This window comes from Lepisosteus oculatus, chromosome 8 (assembly GCF_040954835.1).
Source record: "Lepisosteus oculatus isolate fLepOcu1 chromosome 8, fLepOcu1.hap2, whole genome shotgun sequence".
Lineage (NCBI taxonomy): Eukaryota > Metazoa > Chordata > Actinopteri > Semionotiformes > Lepisosteidae > Lepisosteus > Lepisosteus oculatus.
The window spans coordinates 4,308,465-4,326,127 of NC_090703.1; the positions used below are offsets into that span (position 1 = coordinate 4,308,465).

Here is a 17,663-nt window from a genome sequence, read left to right on the forward strand (position 1 = left end):
CGATGCGCGCATGTCATTATCGTCTTTGGGAATTTGTCGGTTTTTGATAGTGCTATTACAATAGAGAATTTTTTTTTATGTACGGTATGTCCATGCCTCGGATAAAATGTGTGCAATTCCCAAGAAAGACCAATCAAGGGAATCGCTCCTGTCTGGTTGTCAGTGCTCTTTGAAAACTTGCCGTCAGCTGATGGCCAGTGGCATGCAGCACACGTCCACAAGTGCCAACTCCAGTGCACACTGGAGGAGCATGACACCTAGCTGTCGGACGGGTTGTTCTGAGTGCCAGTACGCGCACTGTTTGCCAACAACAACTACGCTTCAAAACCACATTATGATACATGAATTGAACTTTTCAGATTTTTCTTTTTACTGTGGTTGTAAACCAATGAATGATTAAAAATTGCATGCAATGAGGGAGAAGATATATTATTAAAATATTTAATATTTGAATATTCCAAATGTTAATACAGAAACAGCCGAACTTTGTCTATATACCGCACAAGAGCCTGTAAAACCCTGCCTATTCCCTGACTCCCCTCCCCCATTCTGTTTCTCTAATGTCTTCATTACCTAGCAGATGGTAACTGGAGAGAAAGATTGTGCAAATAACTCGAGCATTAAAACTAAACAGAGCCAAAAATAACCCCAGAGCAACATATAACACCCGGTGAAGTACAGAGAACGTGTCCAGGTTTCACTTAGCATTATTTTTTGGAAAGCTTAAATAAAATATACATAAACCGTAAAGAAATATATATTACACCTTTCAAGACAGCGAGGACAAAGTTACCATGACTGTATTTTTCTAGTTATTTTATACTGTGTCTAATTCACAGCAGCCCCAAGACACATCAGCCTCTCAGGCTCTTGGAAAAGGCCCTGGAAAATAAAAGGAGCTTTGTGAATCGATAGTCAATGCAATGCATTGTACACAGCTGCTGACAACAGCTGCCTCAGTGGGAGCTGGGCTTATAATGGCTGTTTTTCTTTTTCTTTTGGGCTGAATATTTCCTATTTAATGTCACTTAACTCTGCTCCTCCAGCTGACTTGCTCTCATAGTCTTTCCTCTACTCCAGAATCTTCCAGCTCAGGTGATATACAGTAATTAGGCAGACAATAGTGGAGGAATCTTTTCCAGGAACATCTGGAAACAGCTGTTGTGCCAGACACTAAGCTCAGTTCACTACAGCCAAGGACGGGGAATGAATACACACTGCTGTCCAGGTTTACTCAAATCTTCACAGGGAAAAAAAAGAATAAGATTTTATATCCACAAAGTAAAATGAAATATTAAAATTAAATTATTTAATAATTATAATTCCTTGCATTTACCCAATGCTTTTCATCCTGAAGGATGTCATAGCACTTTATAGATAGGAGAGGCCTGGCTTCATCCACCACTGAAGCCCCCAGTACTGTGTTTCAGCAACCCCTCAACACAGCAAATCAGGCAGAGGAGAGAGAACAAGTCAGGAGGGGAATTTAGTGAGCACACCTCCTCCTGTGAATAGTGCCACGTGATCTTTAATAACCCCAGGTCTCGTATGAAGGACAGCACAGTGTACCCAGTTATCATACTGGGGCACTGGCTTGCTAATTCTAGTCCAGAGGGAAGAAAGCCACTGACTGACTGCAACCTGTTTTTCCTCTAGAGCTATCCCATTCCATGTCCGACCGGGACTGGCATCATTTAGCTTCTGAGATCTGGTGCATTCCGCCTAGAAAGCAGTAGGACTGCTGTCAAGACAATATAAAGGCATACTGTATACTGACAACGTTGTGAATCATTGTAAATCAGTAACACAAAGGGTTGTTGAAGCAAAACTTGTGGAAAGAAAATAACCAATAAGGTCATTGGTCTAATACTCGCAATTATCAGGGAACATAATATAAATATCTGTCCCTGAGTATACATTTTCTGATAAAGTATAATAAATGCACAAGCCTTCACAAAGGCTAAACTGGGGGATTGACACTAGAGGTGCTTTCCTTCAGATAAGACATTACACCAAGGTTACATTTCAACATAATCTGGCCTACTTAAAATTCCACCTTGTTTCAATTGGTGCACCAGTTTCTCACTTTTTGTGTCAGCTCCAATATGTAGTAGGGCTGCATGGGATACGATGAATTCCTGTGAAATCCACTCAGGTGAAGTCTGCAATAATCACTGGCTGCCTCCCCCTCAGAGGCTGATCCGCAGAGCACGCCTGAGCTGTCAAGCCAGTAGGAAACCTCTGCCCCATATCCCTGCGCTGTGACAATCGCTCTTTACCTTTGTATCAATACCTGCCTCTGTCACGGGCCTCCACACAGTCACCACACTGCCGCTCCAGTCTCAGCACCGGCGTCCTGGCAGACGTGTGAAGGCCTCTGCTGATTTGCATGAACTCAGACAGACAAACTCCATCTGTCTGGGAGGTGTGGGTGAGAACTGCATCCTTTCTAATTAATCGCAGCGTGGGGAAGCGTCGCCTTGTATGTACAAGGTGACACAATTCATTTTCTTATTTCCTGGAATAAGAAAAAGACACAGTAACACTTTTTTGTTGCATTAAGTGTAGCGCTTTGGATAACACTCAAGTGCCCTTACTGGTTGTTTTTTTTTTGCATTTTCCCTGGCAAGATCCATTATAATTGCAGGACTCTGTGAGGAAATTATGCCTCCGGATTCCAATTAGCAGGTTTACTGCTCAGAGCAGGCATACCGAATCTGCGAAGATGTAGTCCAAGAACAAAGGAAATAAGAAATGTTCTGTGCACAGCTTAAAGCACCTTCTGAATGAATACTATACTTACGGGACACAGTTTTTATTCCTCAAAATCACCTACAGTTGTCTCGGTTTTAGATATTTACAGCACATTCTTACTTTTATAAAAAAAACCCACACTGATTCTAAAACTTCCCTTATTTGAAGATGTCTAAAAAAGATCATGCACATGCAGTTCAATCTTGAGAAGACACTATGCACATATACTGTAGTATGCAGTAATATCAAAATATTTCTAATTGGCTCAGTTCTCTGGTCTCACAGGGTTAAATGGACAGCAGGTATAAAGATTCAGAAATGTATTTATGAATCTTACATATGAATTATGTAATGGAGCTGCATGTTTGAATGACTAACAAGGCCGCATGCAATTGTTCTGGATTTAATTCCTTTATTAAATCAGCCACACAACATGACAATGAATCCTCTATTTTCTTTCTTCATTTTAGGTTATCTGGATTATAGCACTGTCATCTCTGGAGACTGGCCACTTGTATAATGTGATAATTAAAGGGATTTCAGCTGTAAGAATCACATTTCAACACCAAATGGGGGTTTCTGCAAATGTACAAAAGAATTAAAAGGAAATGTTTTTTATTCAGGGTACAATTTACCTTTCCACTCACAGGCATGCATACTGTACATGCAACTTAAAACTTTCATGATGTGATTGAATATCTTGTTAAGGAAAGCGATAATTTAGTTAAGGAAAGATTACAATTCAGAATCACACTTAATTGAATCTTGTGTTTAACATTGCACGTCTGCTTGTTGCAACTATACATTTAAAAAGGCTTTTAATGAGGAGCAATGCAAGTTAAATCCTTAATACCCTAGTATGTGACATTTGAGCCTTTACATACATTCACTCAAGATACCTGTAGAGTATTGTACAGGTACAAAGATTCATAGCTACAAGGTAATTAAAGTATGGGTTCAATTACTCATTTACAGGGTGGAAATGTGACAACTATTGTTGCACTCATTTTTGCCTGAATTGTTTGAACAGTTTGTGAAAAACAGGACTGTATTCTTTAATACAAAATTAAAACATTAATCTATGATTAGGGCTAAACCATAAGGACATAAATTATATAAACAATATATGTCTGTACAGAATTGTACAGGAAGCTGTCATTTTCCTTAGCGTTTTGCAAAAAGTAATGATTTTATTCAACACTAGCAATGCTTTTTATTGAAATGTTAAGAGTAAATTATTTTGGAAAACACACACAATGCATCTCACCATTAATGAGAAATAAAATCAGCACAGAGCACCGCTGTTGAGATCTAGGGCAGTCCTTTACCTGCGGCAGTATGAGCTGGTCGAACTTCCCCATGTAGCCCTCAAGAGTGTTTCACTGCCTTTTATTGACCTCGTGCTACCTCTTAGAGAAAAACATTCAGAACCTCAGTGTTGTCAAGAGAAGGGCTACTGAGACAGACATGTAGGTATTCCGGGGCACATTATTGGCGTTTTCATTGTGCAGAGTATCTGAAGTCTTCAGGACCACTGCACCGAGTTCTTGCTATTGTTCTAGTACTTGCAGGGGAGAGTGCTCAATGTCATGCTTGACTTCTTTATACTTCCTGCGTTTCACATCTGGAAGCTGTTAACAGCTGGACTGACTCAAGCCCAAAGGGCTCAGAAACACTGACAGATACTACACATGAGCTTACAGCACTCCTCGCGGCGTATGTTTTGAGAAAACAACACATATGCTGATAGACAGCGATTTAAGGCAAGCCTTTGTGTTATATGTCTTAAAAGGCTGTTTAAAACATATTTCTTTAATTAAAGAAAGTACTTTTGCTTTACCATACTATTTCCTGCTAAAGGATACAAAACCCAAAAGCAATAAGAGAATTCCAGAAAATTATCTAATTGGGTTTGGACAACACAGTCAATGGGAAATACCTGAATGCTGAGTGTGAAGGTGCTTGGTATTAACAATGAAAATGGAGACGCAGTGAATCTTGAGACCTGCTGCATGAATTTCCCTTTAAAAGCAGAGCTGCACCAAACCACAGATTGTCATTAGAAATAATTTCCCACATGATGACACTCAGTCACAATCGCAGATTGATCAAGGGGTTGCAAGCAATGAATCCATGGATGCCACCTGGTGATTTCAAAAGCCTTCGATGAGGAAGAAGGAGTTAAAATAAATGCTAAGTTACGTAACACCCTCAGTGCACGATCGTCTGTCAGTGACTAAAGTCCCTCTTTTGAAGGTCCGATTTCCTGACTGACTTGCTAGAATTGGTTTGCTGACAAGCATGTCCGAATGAGTAGCAGACAGCTTTCAGGACAGCCATTTCTCTGCGGGACCATTTCTGGTCATCGGGACAGTGTTGAGGCCTGTGCATCCTGAAGCCTTGCCCCAGTGTATCCCGGTAAGCTTTATCTTTCCATGACCTGCCCACCACCGCCACACACCTCCTTTTCCCAGCGCCTTATCTTCAAGGCCGATCACTCTTTCTCCTGCATTATGCCTCCTGCTGTAGCCATTAAAAACAAAGCCGGGCTCCATGGCATGTTCTAACTGAAGTCAGGCGTCTTTATTTAAAGTGGTAACCCCCTTAGTTTGTTATGCACCATTCGCTGTAATTACAGATTGAATTACAGGGTTGGTTATTGGGAGGCCAGTCTCAGCACACTCTGTTATTTCTGCACATCTTAACAACTTGTCCAGAAATGACTTGTTGGCATTCTTGCAAGTGAAATAACATGTTCACTAGCCAAGCTGCTGGCATCAGATGCTCTCTAACTTGCATCCTATACTGACGTCCAGGAATATTTTAGTAAAAGCTTATGTTAGGGAAGATACATACAGCTCCCAAGACAAATGCAAAGGCATTCTTCTCACCTCTAAACCCTAAAATCCCTAGATCTACGGTAGGTCACACACACCTCTACATAATTAAAGAGCCTATCATGTTAAGTACAGTTTGGTAGTACATGATATTGCCACCTTTAATTCTTGTTTCAACATCTGCCTATAGACAGAGATTAACAGGAATTAAGTCCAAGGTCAGACATACTAATCATCTAATTTTTAACTGGCTTAAACAGTTGATAAACGGATTGACTGAAATGCATCACATGTAATATAAAAATGTAGTAAAATGTTGTTAGTGCACAGTTAAAGTGGAATACTTTTTAAACAAATTTTATTTGTAAAATATTAAAAAATCAATAAAAAGCACATACATGCAATGTATAAACTTTTAAGACACTTTTCATACAAACTTGCAGAATTCTCAACATGAATAAATATGAACTTCAACAATCAATTTGAAGCTCCAGCTATTCTTTATAAAAATATCGTCAATAAAATGGTAACTCATATGTCCATATTTATCTGTAATGATTGGTTCAGGACAAATTCTTTAAACAGAATGAAATCACATTCATTGATTTGCTTCAAACACACCACTGCAATTGTAAAACAAAAGGCAACACAAAACAAATAAGAAAGACAGTACATGAGTGGAATACAGGAGGTGTAAAACCCTGTATAATTTCATCAGTAATGTCAGAAAACAAAGTGCAACAGACAGTCCCGAGGGGAGAAACTGCAGCTCGGGGTGTTAAAACACATCTGTCCCTGATGAGTCTGCGTCCCCCTCCTCGGCGCTCAGGCTGGCAGATGGCTCCTCCTCCACAGGCGCGAGCTGAGGCAGGGAGCAAGGCCCAGCGTCCATTCCTGTGGCGAGATCACAAGCGCAAGGCAGCAGACATCAGGCAGGCTGAGGGCTGTCCAGTGGACTTGTCTGACCTCAAAAACTGGGGCAGATTCTCTCCAATGAGCTGGATCTCAGTAACCCCCACAGCCGATCCACTCACCTCCCGACTCCTTTTAAATGCTTTTCTTTTAAGATTCATAAGTCCTCTTTTGGCCTACCGCTCATCCTGTTTGTTTTTTATAAAATGAGATTCAATGTCGAATGTCAAATCATTTCAAAGAAAACAAATATCACAGAGAAGGTGAGGAAACAAATACTGTGAAGTGCTTCACTTACCCTCTGTAAATTTGGAAATAACAGCATTTTGTAAAACATTTTGAACCCTAAATGAACATATCTGTAGTATGCTATAATCCCAGGACAGTTCTCAATACATAGTGGTCTGAAGGAGACTCCCTCACAGCTCTAGTTAAAAAAGAAGCCTGTGATATTCAGCCTGGGCGTTACTGGTGCAAACCTGCAAGCATGTTCTCACTGTTAAAGATGTCTGAAGCTCCCATGGTTAGGAATGACAGCGGAGAGCCACTCTGCCCATTGCAGGAGAGGCTGATGAAAACGAAGCTCTATTTCGAAAGCCCTATGGCTACCAAACACGGCCGACAGACGTGCGAAAACAGGAGCCGGCCTCTGAAACAGCCTGAAATATGAGAGATGCTCCGGCTAGCACAAGGCTTTGAAGCTGAAACTAAAAGTAAACAACTCTTGGCTGCACATGAAACAGACGAGCTGAATCTCTCCTGCTTGGGCGAAGAACGGAAAAACGGCTTCTCATAAAAATCCCCAAACAAGACCGCTCCTTTATCAGAATAAATAAGAAAAAAAACATGTGATAATACTTTCCAGTGCGGCTGCCTCAGAATGGCAGCGTCCCAACAGCTGCTTTAATTTTAAGCTTGCACAGCCCTTTCTGCTGGCTCCCCTGGGCCCGCCGTGACTGCAAGTGCACTGCCAAGTGTTTGAAGTGCAACTGCAAAGGCAATGAATCCACTCTCAATCTGAGCCTTACACATTTTCACAGCTGTGCTGGATTCCAATATCATTGCCAAAGCAATTGGGGAGATACACATGCATAAACACACTCACACCTTCACATCAAAAGGACACTGTTTCTATACAACACGGTTAATGGCAGTTCAGACAATGTGGACAGAAATATAGCCGTTTCCCTAAAAATATAATCTACACGGAAATCATCCGTTGTCCTTCTTAGTTAGGAATTCCCAAGCGGAACTGTGCCTTATTTTGCACTAATCTGCACACTGGCGGGACTGAAAATAATGAAAAATTCTACGATGTCATGGTCTGACACCGCACACCTCTCTTGTCATCAATGCAATTCCACCATTTTGTTAAACTGGGGAACACAGGACAGTGCTCATGCCTTTCCTGGCCTAAGATAGGTTTCCTGAGGCATACAGTGATTCAGCCCCAGATGATTTCCTCTTACTCACTCGCCATGCGAGCAACCATGTGCTTCTCTGAACCACAAGCCAAGAGAATTAGCTACGCATGAGGTAGAGCAGAGACACACCAGCGTGAACACTGACACATTTACCTGTATAACCATTTGGAGTTTTTCTTCACCCTGCCCCCAGCTGGCAAATTCTCATGCTTGAATTCTGTGTTTTTGGTAGTCCTGAGGCTTATGTGCAGCTGACAAAGCAAAGACTCACAAATCTGTTGCGTTTTTCCCTGTTCACTGGATTTACTGCACAGCCCTCTGTAATCAGCTGAACTCTCTCTCATCCAGAAATGCTTCTCTCTTATCCAAGAGGAGTATTCCTGGATGAGAGTTCACATGTGAATGTGGATAAAAGGCATGCATCAAGACATGCCCTGTACACCAGCACACTCCGTGCCAGGTTCACTGAAGACATGCCCTGGCTTCTTTCAAGAAAAGACTGGATAGGACCCTTGGATCGATTAGCTACAGGAAACCTAACAAGCTAGATGGCGTCTTCTCCTTATATACAAGTATCAAAGAAAATACGTCTCTCCAAAGGCATGCTGTAGTAGGAATTGGAAGAAAAATGAAAATTGAAGCACATAACAGAGATAAAAAAGGAATTGCTCATTTCCTTTAAGCCACCCTCAGCTCCCTACTGACAGAACACCGGAGCCATCTCTTCCCGGGGACCGGAATGGGCAACACTTACTACACTGGAGTGGCCCTCAGACACAGAAGGAAGCTGAGAGTTGTAGTGCTCTCTGACATACGAGAATGTTCTTCAGGTACAAGAAGTTAAGATAAAAACAAATCTCTAAGGCATTATACTACTAATTGTAATAGGAAATATATCATAAGAGATTAGTATTAAAACTGCATGTGTTCTTCATTCAAAGTAACGCATGTATTTGGATTGAACGGTGATGAATGGATGGAAACAGAAGGGGGGAATGCTCAAACTGGGGTGATATCATCATGGGAATACCACATGGATCTGTATAAGGACCCCGAATCTTCCTAATTTAGATCAATTAATAGTGCTATTGTTGATTAATTGTAAACTAACCAAATTCACAGATGATGCCACAGTAAGATTAACAAACACTGTAGAAGCTACAAAGGAAATTAACTTTTTCTTAGACAAAATTCCAAGACTAGACAAACACCTGACCAATCGTTTTTAATGTGGACAAATACAGAATGTTACACAGTATTAAAATCAAGTGAGGATGAGTTAAAATTGTAAGACACACAGATAAGACGTCATTTAAAATATTTTGTACACACTTTTGACAAAAGACTTATAAAGATATTGCTACTCTGTGTTTCATTTCTTGTCCTTTCAGCATGGAATTAACTTTTACCTGTTTCTTTGCAGCCTACACATGCCCATGGAGATATCTAATTAAAGTACAGTTATTGAACTAGATGAAAACTGTAATTAAGCCAAACTGTGCAAGGCCACAGGACACGGGAGCTAACAACCCTCCCCCTCCTACCAGCAGTGCCAGGGGATCACCGAGGGCCAAGCAGTAGGGACCCTGGTTGTCCATCTCACCTGGAGAATGTCTCTTCCAACAGCACAGTGTCTACTGTCACCAGAATGGGGCATTTCTTTGGAAATTCTAGTCCAGTGGGATTAGGATGAGCCACACAACTCATCCACCTACTGTACACCCCTTGCAGGAGAAACCTGGATTTCTTAGAGGTCTCCAAACCCAGCACTAAGCAGGACCAGCCTAGCTCAGCTTCGGACATCGGGTGAGATCAGGCTACAAGTGGCTACACCGCTATCAGATAAACATATGCTTCCTATAAGTAACAGGGAGGACAACAAAGAAGAACTTATCTGTTGCTGACTTTGTTGTGGGCAGAGCTTTATAACCGCCAGAAGCTGCCTGTTTCCTAAGCAGTTAAAATTATCAGCTGTTCCTTGGTGTCTGCTGATATGAAAGGTCCTGACTGAATGTTTTCAAAGGGCAGGTGGGGTGATCCTTGTCCTTGCCTGAGCAGCCCCACCTAACCTCTAAGCCAGATGTTATCTTATTAAGTGTGCATCTGAACTTTTGTTTTCAAAACAATAAAGTACTGAAAGGGAAACACTGAATCATTCTGACTATAAATAGCTAATTTGGGCTGATGTAACACTGATTTTTATTTATTTTTTTTATGTGTGGGTCCTATCTTTAAAACACATGTGTTTTTGAATTCCTTTTCATACCAATGAAGGTTAACTTATTTGTTTATCAATATATTTAATATTGCAATCATATCCCACATATGCACCAGATAAATACAGGATTTGGACTGGAAAATGTAATTCAACATGTTATTCAAGATCTACTGTACAACAAGGGCTCAGATTTTGCTTAACACTACAGTATGTTGTGTAACTGGCGTAGCTCCCCCAGCCTTTACAGGGAGAGAAGACATCCTGATGATTTATTAGTGTGGTCATAACATCTCAGTTTAGTGTGTGAGTAAACAAAGGCTGCAGCCTCCCCTTGTATCAGACACACTAAATGTTATTTACTTTTGATCTCTCATCCAAAAGAATGTGTAAACCAAAGTGTTTCCTTGTCTGTGTGCTCCCTGATGATTATTAACGTAGGTAAACACGTTGTTCCATTTTCTTTCATTTACAGAGTTGAGTTAAAGGAAATAGAGCTATTACCTTTGTAAACAGGACTTAGATTACTGTCTCAAAGCAGTTATCTGGGGAATCATACAGCTATTGTCTTCCTTTCACTTCGCTATCAAGATGATGGAATGACAGCCTACATATCAGCTGTTGTTCTTCAGGAACAAAGGAAGGAGACGCTTCTTTTGCAGAACAGCACATACGAGACAGCCAGGTGCTCCATTGAAACCTGGTCCACTGTGGCACCTCTGCACATTCATTTCAAGATCTTCATCAAAATAAAAAAAACTCCAATCCAAAAAGCTGCCAGACTGCACAACACCTGCGAAAACAAGCTCCCCCATTCCTTTTAGAAAGCGATGACACCATTTTTCCCCAGCACCTGAACTCTAGCTGCTTGGCTTTCCTCACTGACAGCTGTATTGTTTCAGTGCTCTCCAAGACACAGACCACCTCACAAATGGAAATACCCCAATATCATTTCTTCAGACACACCTACACACTCTCCAAGGCTGAATTTTTTTGTGGAGTTTTAAAAACGAGAGCAGGAGGACGGATTCTTCCATACTCCACATGCACTTGTGTGAACGGGGAGATGTGGGGTTGGGACAGTGGCAAACCTGACTTCACTTCCTTTCACAGGAAGCACAAAAGGATTCATTACTGTTTTTTTTTTGCTCTGCCTTTTTTTTAATAAGTAAGAATCTGTTCTAAAAGAAATTTGGGATAACAAAAAAGCAGGAAATTGCCTTTATTAAAATGGCATTGGATCAGCACCATTATGTTGATGATTTCCTAAATGCAAAAAGGCTGTCTGTGATCATGTAGATAGGACTGTTCTGGGCTAATTCTATGTAAAGACAGAGCACACACCTGTGAACATGTTCATATAGGTTAGAAAAAGCAATGCATATCAGATCATGCCGCAAGCGATCTGCTTACTTCCTCTTTGTCATGGCTCTGTAAATTGTTACTCGTGCTTCTTCTATGATTTTCCAGGCACAGATTCCTAAAGAGCTTTTATAAGGGAGCACACAGTAGGAGCAAAGCAGTGTGTCTCAGCACCCCATAGCTCACTCTTGGAAGAGTATTTTAAAACATTAAAAAGGCAAATAAGAAAGGCAGAAAAAGAGTCTTGCACCAATGCAATGACAAGTTTCTTAATGATGACAACTATTCAACGAATACACAGTGATAGAACTATTTAAAATATTGTTAAAATAGTATCATAAGCATCTTTCATAGGAAGGAATATATATATATACTATATATTACCTTGAAATCCAGTCTTGAAATAATCACTGGGATCTACAGTGAGGTGGTCATCATCGTAGTGATCCCCTGCAAAATGTGTACAAAATAGATATATTAAGGTTTGTGACCTTGGAAAATCAGAAAGTGTAACAGTGTTATTATGAGCGGAGCTCCGAGAGACTGAAGCGTCTTAATGGTAGCTAAGCACTGCAAAGGAAAACACAAAAACAGCCCCAGTTGCCAAACTGAGAATATTCACAGCAAGTATGCCTGAAAGATGATAATCCCATTGTCAACCGAACCATCTCAACAACTGGTGGTCAGGCCCGTTTAATTAATAAGTGAGAAAGCATGAAAATTACATCTACAAAAGACATGCAGCAAAGGCTTCAAAAATTCTGGTAAATTAAAATAGAATACATTAAGCAAAAATAAATGGGCAGAGATTTAAATGGAAAATAACATCCTTCCAAGGCTGGAAAAGCAAATCCTTTTTGTCACTGTTGTGCTGCTGTTTTTCTTCAGTGAACCAGAGAAGGATTTTTAATTAACCTCTCTCTAGTTAATGTCACGTCATCAGTTATCCTCCTGCAGTATGGGAGCTGCCAACAAGAAGACAATGGTGTGTACGCTGAATATATGCTGTCAAGATGCTTGTTGTTCTAGAAAGACTTCCTCTGGTCAAGGCTGGTACAGTAACAATATAAAGACAATACATGGCAGGTCAATTTAGATCTCTATAGATGTGCACCGTTAAAATGTCCCCATTTGACTCTCAATTTTAAATTCATTTTAGAATTCATTGCCTCGTTTGTGCTGATCAGATTCAAACTGCTGAGTCAGAGTTAAAAAAGGCTTAGTGGCACCTCATGTACTGCCACTGCAGTGTGTACAAGCTGACTGGTTATCTGACAACAACACCTTCATTTTTCTGAGATTCCTTGACATAAAAATGGTCACAGATTAAGCGTTTTAGGATGCTGTTCAACAGCGGCACGTTAATACAGATAGGAAGCTCTTATGACAGAATTAAAAAAAAGAAGCTTCCTTGAAGATGTCCGTAACAACAACAGCCCTCACATGATGCAGAGCCTTAAGATGTGAAGTAAACCTGTCAAAAAGAATTAATGTGATGTGCTAAAACTGAAAAATGTCTCTAAGATGGCTTCTTACAGAGAGCAGTTAAAGTCTGCGTTTGTTGTTCAGTGTTTTTTTAAACATTTGCCACCTCACTCCATCACATCAGAAAACGGGATTGCAATATTTTATAAAAGCAATTATGTACACTGTTAATCATTTCATTCAACGTCATTCTTTTGCATTGAAGGTGAAACACATTCATTTCTGAGCAACAGTAACACATCCTTTTGTATCTCCCTGTTTTTCAATAGAAAATATAAAGGCAATTTAAGTCACCTCTTTTCTTATTTACTGCCCTATCCAAGTCTTTCTGACCAGATGAGCAGCATGGTACTTTTGGCATGAAGCCAAAGTATTCGTAATGTCAGCATTGAAAGAAAGGAGGCTCATCTATGTATAAAGCTTCCCTAACTTAAGACAGACTTACTAACTCCAAAACATCAATGGCTCTTTTAAATACAATTCCTTTTTTGTTACTTGTTTACAACTCAGACTAGAAACCCTGTATATGTTGTTTATTGAGCCATTGTATTGCAAGACAGAGCCTTCAACTTTTTCAGGAGAAAAACAATGAGGGAAGTACTAATTGAAAAGGGGACACTGGCATTGTCTTTGGTCCCCACACATGGCTTGTTTCAGTGAATGGGGAGCAAGGCAGTGTCATACAGTGCTCTGAGGGAGAGCCCACCGCACTGAGTCTCTCTCTCTGCTGAAAGGAGGACAGCTGTGTCAGTTAAACAGTCAAGCAGCAGGGGTCGGTTGGCTCGCTGGATTTGCAATTGGCCATGAAACCTTTCATCTCTTCCTTGCCAGCTTCATTTCCATTGAGCTTAGGAGAAATTCAATGGCCTTTTCATCCACTGCTTGTTCAGGGGCTGAATGAGATAAAAGAAATTCTGGAATTCTCAGCCCAGTCCGTAGGAGAAAGATGTCCACCTCATCAAACTCCCATCACAACTGTCAGCAACTCAGCACCTTTCCTGGGCAAGTTCTCAAGGAGGTCAAGGACTGGATAAGCATTCCCAGTTAGCCTCTTGAGTAAGCGTGAGCCTGGTCCCTCGGGGACTGGTATAGGTGCTACAGGCCTCTCAGAGGCCCTGACAACGACAGCCTTTTCTGCCTCTGTCAGAGCATTGCAGGTGCTATCACCTTTAAAGTGCCACCTTTTCAATGCACAAAACGAAAGACAAAAACGTTAAAACTTTATTATTCCTTTAAATGTCACAGACAATTAGGCCTGGACTCTGGTGGAGTTTATCATGCGAAACATGATCTCTGTACAAGATCTGTATAAGCAATCTCAAGATGCTGTTGTTTAAGAAAAGGTGGGAAAAAAAGAAACATAAGTATATTTTGTGGGCATGGTATAACAATTTAAAACAGATTTTTTAAAACTTTTTTTACATTTATGCATGTAACAGCCATTAAAATCATAATCTAAGACATTCTGGAGGCATAAGAATATAAAAAGTTTTAAGTTTTGAACATGAAGAAGCTGAAGACTATAACTTGCAAAACAGATTTAAAAAGGCAAGACATTAACGAGAAAAATGACAAGTGAAGGCACGTTAATCAGGATGAAACCATCTCATACTGGTAACACTGCAGAAAGCTGGTTTTGCTTAATGGATCCCACAAGCATTGCAGTGCCATTAAGCTTCAGTATTCAATGTCAGTTAACTTCATAAGGCTGTACAAACGATGTGAAAATAAAAGGGAAGCAGGAATGAAAAATGAGAGCCATAACTTAGAAGGAAACTACAAAGGCATAGAGAAAGAAAATTCCAGACTGGTGGGTATAATTGATGCAGTGACTCAAAAGGGTGTCTTGTGTTTCATGTGAGAGCTGCCAAGCTCTTCAGAGGGCAGGGAAGCACAAAATAGAAAAATTACCAGAAAAATAACTTTGAAAATATGAAAGGACAAAAATAAATAAAATGTGGGCTAATCTTCACAGTGAATGGAAAATGGCTTTCTCAGAAATCTGAAATGCACCATTTTAAAATGCTATAGTGTGACTTTTGGTAGTCCTTCACAGCTAGCTTAATTATCTCACAGCCCACAGATAACAGCGAAAAGTAATTGCATGAGGTTGACAGGTTTACCTTACTTATCCACCTATTCTGTAGGCGCAGGATAAGTCTCATAATGCAGCTTTTGGAACAATACTGTGCCTGATAAAAACATTTTTGAACACAATTGATGCAGTTTTCTATCCACATTTATAACATACTCGATAAGCAATTGAAATGTGTACAGTGAAGAAATGCTTGTGGAAGGGATGCACTGGGGTTGATTCACTACACAGTATGGATTCACCTGTGACACCCATTGCACATTGGTGTGGGTCGCAAGCAGCAGCATGCAGTTCCTGGTGCATCCAGGAGCTTTAACACAGGCCTAGATCAGCCTCTCAGACTGGCAAAGGCACTGCACTTTGTCCATAGTCATGATCCTCCATTCAGTTTCCAAGCATTTTGTGGCACTATCTGATGTTAAAGTACCTCACAAAGATCTGGCACTAAAGGGGAAATTTCATGCTCACGAGCCGACAAGGAGTGCGAAAGAAGTATCAGTTCACAATCTCCTGCAATACAATAAACAAGTCAACATGTTGGCAATGCTTTATTATTGATCTGAAAATGGGCATTTTCTAAAATTCTATGTTCTATAAGATTCTTTGTTCAACATTTACCATGTATTTAGAAGGCCTAGATATTTTCAGTCTCAATAAGAGATTTGCCAGGCTCTTCTTCCTTTTTTCATACCACTGTTCTGCAATATGTGTTTATGGTTTCCCCTGGGGCAAAGTTGACTACACACACTGTGCATAACCTGCCAGAGCTCTGAAACAATGCAAAAGAATAGACTTCCACTATTTACAGTATGTACTTCTGTTAGAGTTCTCACACAAACCTTTAGCAGGTGTTACTACTTGAGTTAGGGATTGGTGTACTAGATGAAGGCATTCCTTGAGAAAATAAACCTCTAAAAACCATAATATGATAACATATAACATCAAATGATTTACATTCTTTCTACAGCATGTGATCCTTTGCCCATGTTATATGAAACTCATCCCCAGTCTCTATACAGAAACTATAGGCCCCTTTATGTTTTGAGCCCCTGAATGTGGATAATTTTGGGAGAGAGGCTTCCCCTCCTGCTGTATGTCCATTATTTATAACAAGAACACGCCTTGCACAGAGACAGGCACAGATCTGGATGGCAGCCCTTCAGTGGGAATCCCAGCATGTCCTTCCTTGCAGTTGGGGGACATGGTTTTTATTGTACTGCACTTCTACTATGGCTGGAGGTACTTTCGTGGGAAATTTAGAAGGCTGGAAAAATTTCGTCTTGTACTTATGTTTGTTCTGAGAACTTAAAATACAGACACATTTGTTCACAAAAAAGAAAGCCCAGATGACACACATTTTCAATTACCTGCCTGACACAATGCAAAAAACAGCTGTGAATGCCAACCATTCAGCCTTCGAACACTTGTATCTGCAAAATGCTGCAGACTCAGTGAGGATCATTAATCTTTCATGATCTTCAGGTTGGTGTTTTGTTAAATACAAATCTTTACCCAGTTCAAAGAATGTCTTTGCTGGTCTTTAGAAGGAAGAATGTCTCCCTGTGGGCCACAATTCCACAAACGTTAAATTCTGTCAGGGGAAAAAGAAACTTCCTTCTTTCATTTCACCGGGTAAGGAGCTCCTCACATCTCCTGTTTGATGTCATGCAGATGAAGGGGAGAGTGCATGGCAGCCCTGGCTTATGAGATGTTGTACCCAGACCTGCATGTGTTTGTGTTGGAGATGGGGGAGCCCCTCAAACTCCTGGTCACAAAGAAGGTGCCAATTATTTCTTTGGGCTGTGAGGACCACTCTTTAATGAAAATGTAAATTAGGGATGAGATGCAAATGACGTGAAGGTTGATAAAAGACAGGATTTGACCTGGAAACGGTGGGCTTCAGGTACTGTTAGAAGTGCCCCCACAGGATGTATAAACTCAAAATTGCAGCAGAGTCTTCGGGAAGGGGTCAGGAGGAGGGCTGTGGGCAAAGTGCCCAATATTCTGGTCATGTGTGCAATGAAAAGATAGCTGAATAATTCTCTAAAATGTCCTTCAGCTGCTCACCCTTTTACTCTATGAGAAATGTGCAGATACATGTTTTATCCTCAAACTTGAAAAATTGCGTTACATGCCCTAATTAGTCACTGCAATAAAGAGAAAGACAGTTTTCAAGGATATAGGAAGTTTAAAATTATTTTGATAAACAGCTTACAATAGATTTCTTTTGCAAGTAATGTTTATACAGGAGCCACAGCTGATAGGACCTGGGTTTATCCTGATTTATCTAGAATTAAGTGAACTAAAGAGCAGACTGTGTGATTCCTTTCCCTGGCTGGGACACTAGTCCATCAAAGAGATTATCCCTAGCAGTGCTGATCCCCACTTACTGTGTACAGCTGGGTAGACTGGAGCAACTGGGGTCAAGCACCATGATCAATGTGTCTGCTGCGACAACTTGAAGCCACAACATGTTAGTCACGAGTCCAGAGGTTTACCCACTATGCTATGTCACCTTTTAGTTTTTCAGGCAGGTGTATTTAAATTGTTGTGACTAAAGCCTGGTATAAATAAAAACT

General features: G+C 40.5%; 1 protein-coding gene across 6 annotated transcripts in view; it reads right to left on the minus strand.

Moving 5' to 3' along the window:
- Positions 1-5,990: 5,990 nt before the first annotated feature.
- kiaa0586 (KIAA0586 ortholog) overlaps positions 5,991-17,663 on the minus strand; it is a 175,393-nt gene continuing 163,720 nt past the window's right edge. For all 6 annotated transcript variants that reach the window (XM_069193031.1, XM_015350114.2, XM_069193029.1 and 3 more), the window contains 2 exons: positions 11,889-11,954; positions 5,991-6,485 (listed from right to left, as the gene is read on the minus strand). In XM_069193031.1, coding sequence (XP_069049132.1) covers positions 6,370-6,485; positions 11,889-11,954 — 182 coding nt within the window. In that variant the 3' untranslated portion in view covers positions 5,991-6,369. The remainder of the gene's footprint in view (positions 6,486-11,888; positions 11,955-17,663) is intronic.